The sequence below is a fragment of the Rissa tridactyla genome, chromosome 12, assembly GCF_028500815.1.
Source record: "Rissa tridactyla isolate bRisTri1 chromosome 12, bRisTri1.patW.cur.20221130, whole genome shotgun sequence".
Lineage (NCBI taxonomy): Eukaryota > Metazoa > Chordata > Aves > Charadriiformes > Laridae > Rissa > Rissa tridactyla.
In genome coordinates, this window is record NC_071477.1 from 10,608,831 (window position 1) to 10,625,937 (window position 17,107).

Consider the following 17,107-nt stretch of genomic DNA (forward strand, 5'->3'; position numbering starts at 1 on the left):
TCTCAAGGAGACCATTATAACTTAATAGCAAAGGTGATTCATTCATTCAAAAAAACCATTCCTGTTTGTATCATTCTTTACATTTGCATAAAGGAAACGGACAACAGAAGTTCGTCATTTTGTAACTTTAAAGGCCTTCTCACAGCCAACAGGAACAGCTCGGCCACTGATAAGTGCTTTTGATAAACCATTTCTGGCTCCACCCCCTGATCCCACTTCATCCCCACATGAGCTGCTCTAGAAATGACAGGTTTTGCCTTTATGGCAGCCCATCAACAAGAGCTTGCAGGTACTGCACTGGCAGTGCTTCTCACCTCCATGGGTCCATCACAGCCCTTGGTCCATCACCATCTGCCCCCGTGCAGCAGATCCCAACCCCACACCCTCTAAACTTGTGCAGGAGGCAGCAGATGAAGGCATCAAAGGTTTTACACTACAACAAAATCAGCCCATTAAGGGAATTCTCCATAGCATACTGCAGCCCCTACCCATTGCTAAGCATGACCACATAGCAGATCTACACACCGTAAGTTTATGTTTCCTGATCCTGCCTAATTCTATTTTTTGCAGGCAGTAGGTTTGCGCTTACACATGTATACCTCACATTCCCTGGGAAAAGTAACCGCTTCAATTACCTTGTACAACATGGGTCTGAATAAATCCCTGCTTGGAAACACGTGCTTGGTTTTCAGAGGGTGCTGTTAGAAGTGTTAGCAGCATTCCAAGTGCTGCAGTAGACTTCCACACCACAAACACCATTTTATATCCCTTACAACTGTGCACATCTAACAGCAAACAATAAATCTATCTTACTAATTACACATTCAGCTTGTTATAACCATCGTAAAACAAGTACAGCTGGTAAGGCCATGAAATGATGTCAAATCATATTTCTGCTTTCTACAGAGAAGCAGGGTTATTTTCCAGTCTCCTGATGAAGCTGACTGTTCAAAGCCATGTGTGGAAACAGCTGCCAACTAGGTCATCCACCTTTAATTAGGCAATGATATTGTCTTTTTTCCTACCCATTTAAAAGTGTTTGACATTCTGTAATTCAAAGTGACTTAAGTGTTTATCATAAAAAGCTGCCTTAGGAAGAAATTGAAGTACATGGCACTAAAACCAAGAGGCAGCGTTTTCTCCTTAGCAGCCAAGTTCAGTCTGTTGAGCCACAGAGAGAGTTACCTAGAAAATGGAACTGCCTGCATTTCAAAGGGGGTATCTAAAGTATGGATAGCTAAAGATATGGTTCCTAAAACCCCTTAAAAATGTGACCTTCAGCAGCCATTTGGAAAGAAGAGTCAGTATTCTTCATGGCAACCTAGACTGACCAACAAAAGATCTCTCTTAAAAAGTTGTCTGAGATTCCTAAGAAAACACCTTTCTAACAAAAAACGTGTTACCTCATTCAGGGTAGAGTTAATGCTGTCTTGCTGCTTGATAGGCTCTCTTTCGCAGGAGACAGACGTTGAATAACATCCCAATGTCCTATCTAGCAGCAGCTGAACAATACAAGCTTTTGAAAAACAAGTGGCTACTTGCAACATGAAAGGGAGGTAAATCGAATTTTCACATGTTAGAAGGAAATGCCACAGGACATATTTATACAAATGTGTCTGAATAAAATAGGCAGCATCTGTTTGAAAAGACATCTCATTAGCTGCCCCCACAGTTCCCGATGCAATTTGGCTGGACAAGCAGTAATGCTAAAAAAATTAAATTTTACCTTCCCATATCTGGATGCAAAGGTTCCCGTGAGTAAGGAGTGAAAAATAATTATCGTCTCATCCAAATCCCACACAAACACACGCTGTGATGACAGACGGGGTGGAAAAAAGAAATACAGTTACATATTAAGCAATTGCAAGAATTTGTTCGGTCAGGAAATATGTCCTGTTGGACTAGAGCTTTTTAAGATCTCAAACCCATTTGGAGCACTGACTGTAGATGCTTTGTAAAGCAGGAAAAATGAAACATCAGGAATTCTGGAACTACGTGTGTGCTGGTCATCCTGAGAGTCTGCTCTCCTAACAACCACAGAAATCCTCTGTTGCAGGTCAAGTCAGGGGAACAAAACAGGAGACATATAAAAAGCCCAAAGGAAAAAGATGTACATATGAAGAATAGTTTGAGATGCCCACGCCTGTAGGTTCCAGTTATATTACTCCTTTTATTCTGGCTCTTACAACTCACTAATCTGACGGTGGGATTTGCTAATAGATGTAACTGTTTATCTTTGCTGGATTTAGTAAAGGAATATAAATTAAAGTTATTACCTCAATCTCACTGTCAGCAGTAGGGGAAGGATCGTTGCTTCTTTTTGACCGGGCTCGTACCTTGCCATCTGACCCTCTGTGATGTCTGTCTGTTTCTATATCTTTTGCTGGTGTTGTTGAATATTCCCCTAATATGAAAAAAGAAATTCCATTGTAAGCTTAAATTTTGCAGTCTATCATTATAATTAAAGCATGAAACCTTTTAGTGGAGAGCACCAGAAACATTGTGAAAACACCATCAGAAGGTCTTTTTTCACGTCAACAGCTGACATTGTTAGAGAAATAACTTTTAACTCATAAGATTTGTTAAAACAATTTCAAACACCACCAAGACAGTATATATAACATTTTAAAATGGACGTGTCACTTCAAAAACCTTATCACATTTTTCATTGAAAAAAAAAAAGGTTTTTGAATTTTACTCCCCACCTGCTTTTCAAGAGAGAAATTAGAAAGGCAATGGAAAAGGAAATGAAGACCAACTCAATCTCTGAACATTTTTTTTTAAATTTTTATGAATGCTCATGATTAAAAATATACTTTCAACATCAACTTCTATTCAAAAACACAGAGCTAGCCTGTTTAGCCATATTCTCTTTCACAGAGGATGGTATTTTAGAACACAACTGAGAAGAGACAGTCAAAGGTGAACTTCCCTGTATAAAGTATCTGTTTTGATTGGCTTGAGTTTCATAAACCTGTCCAGATTTCACTTACCTTACATTACAAATCCTTTTCAAACATATTTTTCTTTTCACCTTGCTAAGTTGTGGCCTCTCCAGCTTCCTAGAATAACCATATTCTTCTTCAGAGAAGCTTGGATTGTGCCTAACAAGCCTTTTTGAAATCACCCTTTCTCAAAAAGGCTGAGATAAGATCTAAGGAACAGAAAATCCTCCAACTGCTTTTAGAGCAATCTGTGATCGCTTCTTTTTAAAAACCAATATTAGTTTATTTTTCTTTTAGAGCAACCACAGATGTTCAGATTTGTTTCACAAGTCAGCAGACCTACAATGGGCGTATACTGTGATCATCCACAAATTATGTGGTGTTTTATATAAATGTTATTGCATGCCAATGAAAACTTTATTAGGGAAGTGATATCTGAAGATTGTACTTGAACAGTACATTGGAGGATCATAATCCGTCAGTAATTCCATAAACCATTTAAGCTTTGAGACTTTAAAAATGAAGCCCTCAGAAGCCACAAATTTTGCAGACTTTTTGCATGGAATTCATCTTAAACTTTCAACTTAGACAAACAGTTTGTGTTGACTTTTTAAAGAGGGACTTTCTCTTGATGTACTTCTTTATGAACACATACATTACATGTTGTTGCAAGAGGTGAATATAAACCTTGCCAGAGATGTGGGCTAAAAAGTCATCAGAGAGTCAGGAAACTCTGGGGCTTTTTCAGAGCGGGGCTGGCTGTTTTGAACCCACTGTTACCCACATTAGTCCTCAGTACTGATCTGGGGTTTGTATGTAATTGTTTTATCTTTCTGTACTACCTTTAGAGATCAAACCTCACATACTCATGAAAAAACACAGGATGGTTTTACAGAGCTTGGACGTTCTAATCTCTTCCCAAAAACCCGTGTTGCACTGTGAAAGCAGAACAGTTAAGTGCTAGGTAATCTGATTTATCCATGTAAATGTATGTATTTTAAAAAATTCCAACAACAAGGTTTTAATGTTTATGCCTACAGGTGGCTGAGACTGCCAAACTGAAAACAGAAGAGATGCACCTACCAGACAGGGATTCTGTGCTCTGACTGGTGATATTGTGAGAAGACTCCTGCAGAGAGTAAGTGGAGGTTGGGATGGCTGAGGGGCTGATGCTGTTTGCAGACACGTATGGAGAGTTGTAGGAAGAGCTGTAATACTGTGAGTACTGGCTTTGAGGAAAGCTTGGATATGATGAATATTCCTTTGAGGAAAAAAGAAACATCTAACTTATGTGTATCTGGTTTTATCTTATAAATGAGTAAGGCACCACAAAGGCAGCGTTATCTGCACATAAAGCAACTCATGGCTCACAAATATTTCACTGAAGAACCATGTTTCATTCACTTACAAAATTACATTTCTGCTTTTCCCAAATATACTCCTATTTTATTAGGATCAACTAATCAAGAAGAGGTTTGAAATCAGGTGAATTCTGCTTTTTCTATAGGATTTTAGTTATCAGCACTGACACATTTCATGTTACAGAGTTCAACAATTTTACACAGGAGTGAAGTAGGGCAGCTTTTTGATAAGGGCCGTGATGGAACACATAGTCTCTGTAAACAACAAAATTTCAGAAATCAGAAGAACAGAATGGATAACTGGGTGAGGGAAGGAGCCAAACAGAATGCGTTCTCCTATGATCAGCAACATTTTCTGATCAACTGTTAGAATAGGTTACAAAAATGAAGAAAAAAAAGAAGCAACAATTGTTTTGCAGAAATGTTCACAGTTGAGATTGTCCCAACTATCTCAGCAATAACTAAATGCCTGAGTGATCTTCCCCACCTACAGAAAAATGAACTAAAAATATGAGGTGCAAGTGACCGTGGGGACCTGAGGTATCACAAAACCATCTGTCTTGATTTTAAGGCTCCCAAACAAATTTCATACCATTATCTTCATATGGTCTTTTTTTTGCGAGAAGCAGGACAGTGCAATAGATTATAAAACTTCTCTCTGGACAATTAAAACATGAAACGTTTAATTTGCTTCTTTTCATTTTAATTGCAACTCCTGCTCTTGTCCACCTACTTGCTTTTTCAGACAGAGAACTGTATTCGTGCTCCGGGGATTGTCTTCCAGCAAAAGGTTTTTATTCCCTCAGAAATACTAATTAGTCTCTGGTATTAAAAAATTAAATAATAAATAGTCTTTAGAAAGACTAAAAGCACTTTCCTCCTTAACAGCTTACATCTTTGTCTGTGACACAGCTATTTCATTAACTTTCAGTCACCAGGGAGCTCTCAAGAGCAAAGACTCAAGTTGTCATAATAACAATTAAATTGAAAAAGAAACGAGAGAATTTCATTGTTTTCTCTTAAAGAATATCACAAAATAATGAAAACAGCCCAATTATTTTTTCTCTTTTTGTGTAACCTCCATACTTCAATCGAATGCACTTCTACCAGCAAATGCTGATGTTTTTAGCCAAAACTGAAGTAATAAAGAAATTGCCCCCTGTTGTCATTAAAAATATAAATAAACATTCACCTTACAAATAAGGAATTGAAATTATCGGCCAACCAAAACACATTTTCTGGGACAGTGTACTCATTTGTTTGCTCCAATCAAAAAGAACCATTTGCTACTGAAAAACATCTGTCTTGTGTATATATGCATGCTGTTTATTTATACACACACATTTATCAAGGTATCTGAAGCATGAAGCCCACAGACAGGTGTATTCTCAAAGAAGGAAGCGCACAGACAGCTCAGATGGCTCAATATCCATCAGGGCTTGCCAATGCCTCTTTCAAATTGTTCATATTTATTACACAGTGCCAAGACAGCAGACGGGATCCTAGAAGCGAGCTCTCTGTAGAGGGTGGAAAACATCTGAAAGTTGTAAGATGGCAGAGGAACGATGAAACTCTTGGCACTGCTACAGCAGCACGGCAGAGGCTGCCGGGGCATCCTCCTCCTGCAAGGACTGCGCTCTGTGCAAGTGTGTGTATTGATACACACATCTTAAAATTAATCAAGATAATTAGAAGTCCATCAAACAGACAGGCCACAGGAGTAAAGCAGAATGGTGTTAACCAAAACACACGGCAGTACCTTCCTCAAATACATGTAAAGAGCAGAATAATCTCTCTGATCTACCAAGCTTCCAAGTGTTTAAAATAAGTGACAAGGTTGCCAATAATAAATGCTGAACCATACCTGATGCACAGCACCAAATCCTGCAGAATTTGTCAGGCCATTGGCTCCCTGGTAAATCCCTGTTGTGCCTAAGGGAAAGAATATCACGGTCATAAAACACACCAGCCATCAAAATAACAGGATATCTTAGCAAAAATAATTTCCAACAGGAAGTAAAGTACCATATCACTAGAAAAAAAGCGTATCACAAATCTTGACAAATATAGGCTGTAAGGACTTTGGGTTACTTCTGAGGTCTGCTTACTGAAAAGTATTCAAAGACAACTATTACATTCACTAAAACAAACATTTATGGAGCTGGGAAACAAAGCTGGAAAATGAGGATTCAACCCAAATTTAAAATTCAGTTACTTCTTTTTACAAAAAATAATGGAAGAGTATTTTTCATCATCTTATCCTGTAGGAAAACTCCTGCATAAGTATGTCCAGGAATGTGTCTTTATGGACCAGGTACCTGGGAATTTTTAGAAGACTGGGAAAATTTGTTCCCTGGTGTTGATATCCAAAACATAAGAACAGTATTGCTGAGATTTCTGGGACGGCAGGGAGCAAAAACATTGCTTCATCCTGGGATGTTAGGAAGAGAAAGGATGGACAGGTGAGTTTTACATGGCTCTGCCCCAAACGAAGCAGCTGATGTCCAGCCAGGCCTCCTTAGCTGGAGAAGGCATTACCACAAAAATTTCATGGGTGGAGAGATGAAGGTTCAGAAAAGATCTGCAGGAACAGTCCTCCTTTGCCTCCCAGCAGGGAAGTGGTAGGAGACCTGCAAGCTTCCCATCCTCTGGATCTTGCACCCCTGGCAAGTTCTAGCCTTGATTAAACTCCAGTCTATGCCATTTTCTATTTCAAAATTTTGCATTTCACGTGAGTGGAGAACTTCCTCTTGAGTTTGTATGGTTTGATGAGAATCCGTACTAAAAATCTTCTTCCAGTGTTTTGCAACAGTGCTTGCTCCAAGGGCTGGCTGTTCATGTACAGGAGGCAAAAGCTGGACTATGCCATATTCCATCCCAATGGAAGGTGACGGGCCCCAAAGAGCACTCAGACCCACTATTTCCACAGTAAAAGAGGTATGATTTTGGTGCCGCATGGCCACAGTGAGCTCTTGTCTGGGCTTCATTTTGTCACCTTGATGTACCATCAGACCAAGCCTACTTGGCACTCAGCCTTTTTTTTTTCTTACCTGGTTTCTTACCATGTGAATGACTTTGAGCAGTGCTGTTTTAACCATATGACTCTCTGCACGTCTTCATGTGGCAACCTTTCTCCAAAGATCCACTTGCTTGTTTTTATTTTAAGACGCCAGATTAACTACGGAATGGACAGCTGAACAAACTCCACTCTGCCAAGTGCAGCTACAAAGCACACGCACTGAGATATAAATCTCAAGCCAAAAAGAAACAAGAGGGGGGACTCTGCCCTCCAGAACTAATTTGCTGCCACATGTAGTCTTTAAAAAGAAAAGGGGAGAGAGGGGGAAAAGAGGGTGCAGGTGACTGCCAGGCACCTAGAGGCCTGTGTCTGCCCAAGACCCCTGCATATGCGGGCTGGGGAGCTAAGCCAGTGCAGGTGGGTTCAGGTGATGCCTCCTCCTGGCATTCACCCCTTGGAGGCAACTCCGGGTGGAGCAGTATCCAATCCCTCCTCCTCCCCACGACCCATATGGGGAGACCGCCCAGAGAAGCATCCCAAAGGTAGCAACGCATTCAGCTATTGGCATTTTCCCCACCTCCTGCTCACACTAGGCTTTGCTTTTCTGCAGTTTTTCAAAAAGTCACGAGTATGCAGCAGGATGAATATATTCCTGTGGTAACTAAGCATTTCTCACCACTGTGAAGGGGAGTAATAGAGCCCCAGCGCTTACAGGCAAAAACAACTTTCACAGAACACAAAACAGCTCTTGTACACCAGAGCTCAAAACAATACAGGGGGGAATTTTTGATCTTCCTAAACTGTCATTTAGAAACAATCCATCATCCTTTATTAAAGCTGTCAAGAGGGGGATGAGTTACCTCAAGGGACTCACGCTTTATGTGTAAATTGTGATGAGAACATGTTTATTGCTGTGCTACCTGCACATGATACCATAGCTTCCTGGTTTCCAAACAGTATGAAAGAATTATAAAAAGAAGGAAAGATCCGCACAATTGGAAGGAACTTACTCTGAACTTTGCACCAGCTGTACAAAGCAAGTGTGTCCATGCACACACAGGGCGGGTATGTGAGCAGGGAGAAGAGGGTAGAAATGCAGGGAATGACTCGTGCTCCATAGCCTCCCACAGTACACTGTGACTAGACCTTATGTGGTGGATTTTACACTGTGGTTTTGTAGAATATATTTTTGCCATTTTAGCTGAGCTACCCCAGGTCCAAGGTCAGCTGTCCCTACAGACTGCTGCAGTCTGGCTCCCTCTGCCCAGGGGATTTTCAAAAGGAAGGACTGTGGTGCAGAGACAGAAACTAAACTTCCTGACTTTTTTACCTGCATATTTAAATACTTGTGGAAGTGCTTAAGACTGGTATTTCCTACAGCCTGAAGCTCAACAGGCCTGGGAGCAGATTTCGGCAACTCAGGTTTTTCACTTATTCTGGCCCCCGTCGTTGTATCATTACAAAGCAGGAGTATTTTTTGAGCATAGTTTGTCTAAACTGAGATCAAACACAACTCCCTTTTTCTGCCCCTACAGCACTGAATTCGGAGAATGCAACTCCCCCCAAGGTATACCTTGAAAGCTGCTAAGTTCAGTATCTCTTGGCAGCTCGGTATTGTTACAGCAGAACAATTACAGATAAGGACACTTGAGAGTCCTTGAGACAATCAAACAACCAAAGCTAGTAAAAACTTGGAATTTCTTCCCAGCTGAACGTGCATGAAAAGCTGTGAGAAAAAAAAAAATCAATTACCTGTATGGAAAAGAAAGTCCTTGAAGATTCAGGTTCAGAAATATTTCATTTCAACATCAACCTTTGTCTCAGGGACTAGAGCTGTCTCACAGGGACAGCTATAGCCCAGTCCCTGTTTCACTTTACAGGCTAGACTGGAGAGACCACGTTTTCAATGACGCACAATCAGTTCAAATGAAAGAAAAACAAACAAGCACCACAGGCAATGAAGAGAAGGATAAACCCTCTCTCTTCATGAGCAAAGAATGAGGCCTGCTAGTTACAGTTTCTGTGAGCAGCCTCATAGAATTCATCAGTTCAGAACACATATCAGAACTGGCCCCAAATGTTTGCTTTTCTTCCCTAAGTTGTTGATAAGAAATAAACATTTACATAATAAAATTAATTCTGCCACGTGCAATTTCAGTTTTGCATCAGTAAATTTTACACTCAAGAAATGCTGGAAAATTATCAAGCATACTGGCATGGCTGAACTGGAATGACATTAAAAAGTGGTGCTTACCTGGCATGGGGCATGCCTAAGAAGCCTCTTGGTAAGCACTGTAAAGGAATGCCTGGCCCCCTCCCATTTCTGAGTGGATACTGCCCATTTCTATAGGACTTTTGCTTTCGCATATATTGGCTTTTTTCCCTGACTTCTGAAGACAGTGCACTATCTCAAACTGCAGCTGACTTTACGTTTGCAATACTGTAGATGTGCGAGCAAGCCATTTGTTTCCATCTATCTTGGTAGCTCAATGTCAAGTAATTGCATTCAAACTCCTACTTGCAAATCAGAAACAAGCCTAGGATCTCTCCCTTTGGATCTTCTCCATATGGAATATGGTTCACATCTGTGTTCAATCAAACCAGTTGCTAAATGTCACAATGCCCTCATTCACAGGTAGCTTAAAGAACATTTAGCTGGTAATAAAACAATCTGGACTCTAGAGTGGAATAGCTCTTCTGATGTATGGTACCGTAAATGTTCCTGTAAAGTATGTATTATCACAAACACACTTGCATGAAAAGACACCGCATAAAAGGCGTGCATATGTTGTACATATTCAGTGTCACGACTTTTGCTTGATAAGTAGATGTGGCCCTTCTCTATATGAGTGTCCAAGAGCAACATATATAGAGAAACTCTTTGTGAGCTGATTGATGGTATATCCCTGTTGTCATACAGATGGATTTAATTTGCTATTTTCCCCTCATTCTCTTTTTAATTCAAGTATTTTAAAATCTATGCCATGGTCAATGATAGTTTTAATGGTGTGTGATCTGGACTGTGGTCCTGCAAAAACTTTCATGCCAGCTTCTCCTTTCTGCCTTTTAGTCACTGCAATAACAGCCTGCATTTCTTCCCCTCCAGGTAAGAGCAAGTAAAGGAAAGAAGGGAATATTCACGGTTATTTTCAGTATCTTTGTAACTAAGCTCTGGCATTGTTAAAAAAAGCTTTCTTTCAGCTTATGAATACACAGTACGGCATAGGAATATTGGTGTCTTAGGGAGTTGTGATTACAGAGACAGAATGGGCCTGTGGTATAGCTCAGATCAATACCACAGCAAGCTTTGAAAATCAGGTTTGTGTTCTTGCATTTCATAGGTCAGTGGGGCCCTGACATCACGAAGGTGTTCTCCAAGCCTCCTGTACTCCTCAAAAGAGAATAAGCTGCTATATTTAGAAGAAAAGATGGCTTGCACTTCCAGTATTCAAAGAAATAATCAACAATCAGAGAAGGAGATAGCCAGCTTCAACACAGGTGAACAGCAGGGCATTCATCACAGCTGTCTGAGTAGCCAGCAGCAATTGTGAGTCCATGAACACTCAAAAGATGCAACACTGGATTGAGATGAGGGTGTTCGGAGGGTGGCTTCCATAGGCACTTGTGAATATACTTGAAATAGAACAACAAACCTTAGATCCAAGCGTTTCCTCTAACTTGTAGACAAATCACATACTGGTTCCAGGGAGAGTTCTCTCAAAGGATTATTTGATCACTTAGCATTACTAAAATAAATGCCTACAGGGTTCAGCTGAATTGCATGATATTTTACAAGCTTGCATATAATGGCTTGTGTATTCTTACATCAGCAAGCTGTTTTCCTACAGGAAACAATGTTGACTGAGAGTGATGCAAGGAACGGCCTTAGTCTAACTCCCAGCAGAGTGTGCATTACTCTATGCTATGAAGAACATCTGGTTGAAGACTTCCATGGTCATTCAGAAAGGTTCTTTGCAGTGCTTTAGCTCTTTGACAAGCTAATGTTTCCTGCAGTAAATATTGCCTTCTCCAAGCTGCTACTTTTTTAGTGAGAGGTTAAGCACTCATCAAAATTACCTCCCAGCAGCTATACTCCAGTGCCTTGTAAGGTTCCAAATCCTACAACATCTGCCTGCATTTATTGGGCAAGAAAACTCATAAAATGTTGCATGGCTGTCAGCTGTGGAGGTATTTCAAGACTATCCGACCTGTTAAAGGAGAAGAAAAACTCAACCCATATGTACTTTGCAGCATACTGCTCAACTGTTTGCCATTAGGCATAATGAAACCTTCTCCAAAAACAGTCTTGTATTTCTGTCTGGAAGGGCTCAGACAGTATAGGGAAGAGCACACTATATTAACCTAGATGAAAAGCATGATTCTGCAATGTTATAGCACTTGACATCAGCAGTGTCTATTAAAGGACGTTGCTCCCAGAAGCATATGAACACCTCCTGCAGATAATACTCTCAGACATGCAACCCATTTAAGATATGTCCATTTGTCTCCCACTACGATCCCCTTCAGTCCTGCTAGCCTGACCAGGTGTTTGAGGGCACTTTCAATGGTGATATAAAACACATTTCACAGTACAGTTTTCCTGAGTCAAAGTTCTTCCCCTGCTGCCTGCTTCTGGGAGTACTCAACCCACAGAGCCTCCAAAAGCTTTAATAAGTGATGACCAGAGCACTTTTAAGGGCCTGGCTTTTACCATCCTGTTGAGCCTGGTCACTTGTATAGCTCAATCCAGCTCAACAATGGTGCTGAAAGTGCTGGGATGGTTTATATTTACTGTCAGGATTTGAACCATGAGAAAGCAATTACATTTTATTATATTTTGAGAAAATGTTCCTTTTAACCACTTCTATCAAATGATGCTGCAGCTATAGAAGGAAATCACACTGGATTGTCTTCAAGAACAAATCAGAAGGAAATGTTTTAGGCCAAAAAGCTTACATCCTTACAACAGCAATGTAGACTGTTTCTGTGCAACCCCTTGTTGAAAAAACAACCAGCAAAACTGACTTTATTTGGGTCACTCCATGGACACCAGAGATTAAAGATTCCTCCAGATGTAGTTTCATCCTGGACACAATCCTCCACTGACAGATAACAAGACATGATAAAAGAAAGCTGGATTTGTCCCCTCCTGTGCTGTTTAGTGGCTATGAGATTCCAGTTCCCAGGTCAGCACTAAAATCTAACAAGCCCTATAACATCTGCTGTCATGCAGTTGGGGATAAATCTCTGGCCCATGAACATAGCCACATATTTAGCAATTCCCTTCCCCTTGAGTAAGGTGAATCTCTAAATACAAATGGAAAAGATAAGAGCAAGCTGGACAGCGTGTCTACACTCTTTGACCCATTACTCAGGATCATAGTAACTCTCAACCAAACACTCTAGAGCCAGGCATTTTCCCCAAGACTTTTCCAGGCCCTCCATGCACTGCTTCAGTACTGCAGTGCCTCCAGGAAAAAACCCACAATGGACAACAGGGGATGCTCAGAAAAAAAAGGACAAAAACAGAATGATCTTTGCCCTGGTACTGCCTTGTTCACTTCAATTAATCTGCCAGTTACAGACTAAGACAAGTTTACATCCTCCTTTTTTATCTTCAATAACTGTCAATGGACTTTTCTTCAGACAGTCCAGGAATTCTCATAAATCATAGAGGTCACAGTATTGTAGTGCAGAAGTTTCAGTGCTTAAACCCACCAACATAAATAGGAAGTGCATCCAAATTACATAGAAAAAAGCCATGCAAGAGCATTATCCAACAGCAGCACAGCAGTTAAGAAACTCCTGAGTTGCACAAACTGAAGCAGGGTCAGACCTTATTTGTCCACAAACAACATCACTGTCTTTGATCATATGACCGCATTCTATTTTTTCCACCAGAGCATTACCTCATGCAGTGCCTGGAGATGAGATACAACAGAAAGCAGTACCAATACTGCACCAGCATCATGAATCTGATGTTTCCTAACTTTCAAGTGCTTGACTATGCAGGTATGATGTTTCTTGATATGTAATTTAACACTAGCTCTTCTATTGCCTTCTAGATATTTTCAAGAAAACATCATGTGGTATACTGAATCAATTATTCAGTGAAGCTTCTATAACATTTTAGCATATTCTATGCCAACTGCACTATAAGCTGAATAATCAAGGCCAAATTAATAATTTCCCAACCTGTTACCATCCTATGATTGGGTTTTTTTGTTTGTTTTTGGGGTTGGAGTTTGTATTTTTTTTACATCCTACAAAAAAGATGAAAATAAAATCCACAAACAGGAGTCTCTGTGACTGTTTCTATGCTGAGTTTGCTCATTAACCACATTTTGAGTATTCTATCTGACCTCCGCAAATGCTCCCAAGATAGTCAAGCAGCAGCTAGACTTTATGGAAATCAAGTCTGATCTTTTGTACAGGACAACCACAGAATTTTATCCAATACTTCCTGCAGTGAAACAATGATTTGTCTTACACTCAAACATATCCTTCTAAAACTACCTGTAGTAGTTCTTAAGCACAGAGATTTGGACAGACACTCTGAAACACAGGAAACAAGGTAGAAGAATGTAGCCTCATGAAGCGCAAGCCAGCTCTTCACAGCAGACAGCTGGGTGTGGGCAGAGCCCTCCTCCACACATCCCTCTGGTGAAACCTCCTCTTGAGCACTTCATCCGACAGCAGACGCAAGATACCTCCAAAGTAAACCCTCTGCCTCGGAAAAGATTCCCGATTTTCGCTGTACCACCATCATATCTTCAGTTAACATAATTTTGCCATTACTTCCGTGGGTGCTCTTCAGCCATGAGAACCCATGTCCCCACACAGCTTTAAGCCTTACCACAAACCTGGTGTTCCTCGGGGACAGAGACATTGACAATAAAACCCTGATGAGTCCAGACAGAGCAGAAGTTATAGATGATTTGTCAGCCCATTTCTCTCTTACAAACACACATTTGCTCCCCTAGCTTCAGGACCACCCACCCCGGTGTCTACCTCTTCCAATAGCATATCCTCTTCCCAAGTCCCTCCTTGTTTGATAATGACCAAGGAATGAGTTCTGAATGGAACCTCAAAAAAAGAAGTAAACGGGAAAAGTTAGAGCAGGGTTTTCTCCTTGGGTAGCAGTAGCATAGATCGTTGCAGCTTACAGTGCACCACTGTCAACACCTTTGCCTCTCCCCTTGACTTCCCTCTTCTGTAAGATGGCTCATTTTAAAACAAAGTAAATGTAGCGTGGTCAGCCACTGGTGTTTAAAATTCTTTGAAAGGGAGGCTGTGCTGTTATTCTGAGGAACCTTGTATTTACACTGTAAAAAGTGAGGTCAGACCCCTCCTGAAGAGAGGCCTCTCCCTGCTGAACTCACCACGGAGTGAAGCACAGCTTTACTGTCACAGTTTTAGACTGCAACTAATGCAAACCAGCTGTGAAGTAGAAGCTTTTGAAAGAGACTACCCATTTTCTACTGAGGTTTTAATTTTATGAATCTAAGGCATCTGAGTGACAGTTTGCTGAGAACACCCTCTCGCTCTCCTTCATTTTCTGGGACTTCAGATGGACTCAGCATCTGTATGCCAAACTGTGATCCACATTTCTCAAGTGCAGATTGAAATTTCCTCTTCTCACACATTTCATCACCAAGTACTTAAAGAATCAAGCTTAAAATTAAACATGCCACTTCCTTTGCAAAATTAATGCATGCAGAGCTAACTTCATGCGGAATAGATATTTATGGACTCATATTAAATATGTAACACACAAATTGGCACCAAACTGCAAGAAATGCAGGCCTCTCTTGTATAAAAAAATTGTCTAGGTTATCCACATATTAGCAAGAGCCAAAATATTTCCAGCATAAGAAAACATTTCAATTGATTAAATATTCAGATTTTACTTGGTCTCAAGCCAGGAGAACAATTCATAAGCAATTCATTCCACAAACATAAGAAACATACATAATTAGTCCATTTCAAATCAGCGTTGCACAAAAGAAATGCCGCTTTCTATTCATTCATTATTTGACAGCTGATCAGAATGGACTCTACAAAGAAAACAAATGCTCAGCAGTAGCAAAGAATTTCACTGTGTATGTCTTTGGCCCCAAATTTATGTCTGTACTGAACTCAATACTGCTTTGCAAATCCTTGGCAAAGGAAAGTTATCCCAGTTACATAACTGAATTTTCCTTTGTCATGTAAAAAGTATTTTGTGGGTAGATGGATTTGGATATTAAAAAAAAAAAAAAGTGGTCAAATCTTTTCCTGCCCAACGACAGTATCCACAGTGGTCTTTGGCCACATTTTTAACTGTTGTGCAACTTCATAGTTTCATACCAGCTGTCATTTTAGCAATAATAACTGAAGAGCAAGGCATTGTCTAGAAATTAATGACAAGCTGAGAAGAGATGGCCTGATGCGCAATAAAGGGGTAACACATGCTCATGCGACCACAGGAAATGCTCTATAAGCTGGCTGCTATTGCTCTCTGCATAGCTGATGGCTCTCCATGTTAGCTAATGTGCTGGCGCAGTTTTCTCTTTGTATTTTACATAGCTCATTAAATGATAAGTTTCTTATATTCTGAAGCTTTCTCCCCCACCCTCAGCAGCGACAGTTTGTTCAACTGCCAGTTAAGATGATTAAGTTCTTTGGGGCAGAAGTTGAATATAATCTGTGTGTCTTATGTTCCAATTTCTATCATTGAATAATAATTTTACCAAAAGTCTGAGCAAATCACTGAACTGCTAAATTGTCAGAAAATGTAAACTTAGAAAAATGTGTGCTAAAAAGCACAATACACTTCTAATATCTAGTCTAGGATGTTGTTTGGGGATTTGGTGCTGTATTTGTACACTTACATGAGGATTGCTTAAGAAATGGCATAAACGTTGAAGCAACATTTACTTACCAGCATTACAAATGTATCACTTTAAAGACAAAAATCTAACAGGAACTGTTATCTCCTCTGGTGATTCATGGCTAAAAATGAGTGGCATCCTCAAACTGGTCACATGCGTATTTCAAATACCTTCACCTCATTATGAAGCTAATTAATTTTGTAAATACAATAATGACATGAAACAACACTATATACAGCACTGGTTAAAAAAAAAAAAAGAGAGAGAGAGAAAAAAGTCACTCCATCAGAGTAAATAAGTAGATATCAGATTTCAGTCTATTTGAATGTTACTCAAAGTCTGACGATATACTCTCATATCCACTGTTACATGGCAATTAAAATCATTATTTCAATCTATAGTACCTTTGTGGTACAGTTTCATGTCATTTTTATGAGCTATGGAACTTGCCAATCCCATCTTTTTTAGCTGTATATGTGTGTGACATATTGCATTAGCTATTTGGATTGTAAACTCTTCCACATTTAGTTTATTTTCATGCTAGGGAAGCATGAAAATAGATTCCCCCTTCTGGCTGGCTGTAAAATAGGGGTTTTTTTCTGTAACACTTAGTGACCAAAAGTGTGTTCTATCTTCATTCTTGTGTTTTAGTGGATTCTGTTCTTGCTCAAGAACCAGGATACAGTTGATAATCGGAGTTAAACAAGAAAAGCTGAACACTACCCCATTACACCTTCACCATCTGTGTTTGTAATGAAAATGAACAGACTTAAGACAGCAGAATTTGGCTTCAGAAGTACCATGTTACTGATAACAGCCCATCAGGGAGCTGAGGCTGCAACCTGACACATGTATCCCAGCCAGAGTTAGTGCTGGTACCACAGAAACATGAGAGCAAACAAACTACCA

At 40.1% G+C, this 17,107-nt stretch overlaps 1 protein-coding gene and 1 long non-coding RNA gene across 11 annotated transcripts in view; one reads left to right on the plus strand and one right to left on the minus strand.

Moving 5' to 3' along the window:
- EYA2 (EYA transcriptional coactivator and phosphatase 2) overlaps window positions 1-17,107 on the minus strand; it is a 99,207-nt gene that overhangs the window by 27,609 nt on the left and 54,491 nt on the right. For all 10 annotated transcript variants that reach the window (XM_054218818.1, XM_054218816.1, XM_054218820.1 and 7 more), the window contains 4 exons: window positions 6,171-6,238; window positions 4,029-4,206; window positions 2,277-2,404; window positions 1,727-1,810 (listed from right to left, as the gene is read on the minus strand). In XM_054218818.1, the coding sequence (XP_054074793.1) occupies window positions 1,727-1,810; window positions 2,277-2,404; window positions 4,029-4,206; window positions 6,171-6,238 (458 nt within the window). The remainder of the gene's footprint in view (window positions 1-1,726; window positions 1,811-2,276; window positions 2,405-4,028; window positions 4,207-6,170; window positions 6,239-17,107) is intronic.
- Window positions 3,995-10,830, plus strand: LOC128916779 (uncharacterized). Its single transcript, XR_008469045.1, has 3 exons — window positions 3,995-4,083; window positions 7,106-7,243; window positions 10,667-10,830. It is a non-coding gene; the product is annotated as an uncharacterized LOC128916779 (long non-coding RNA).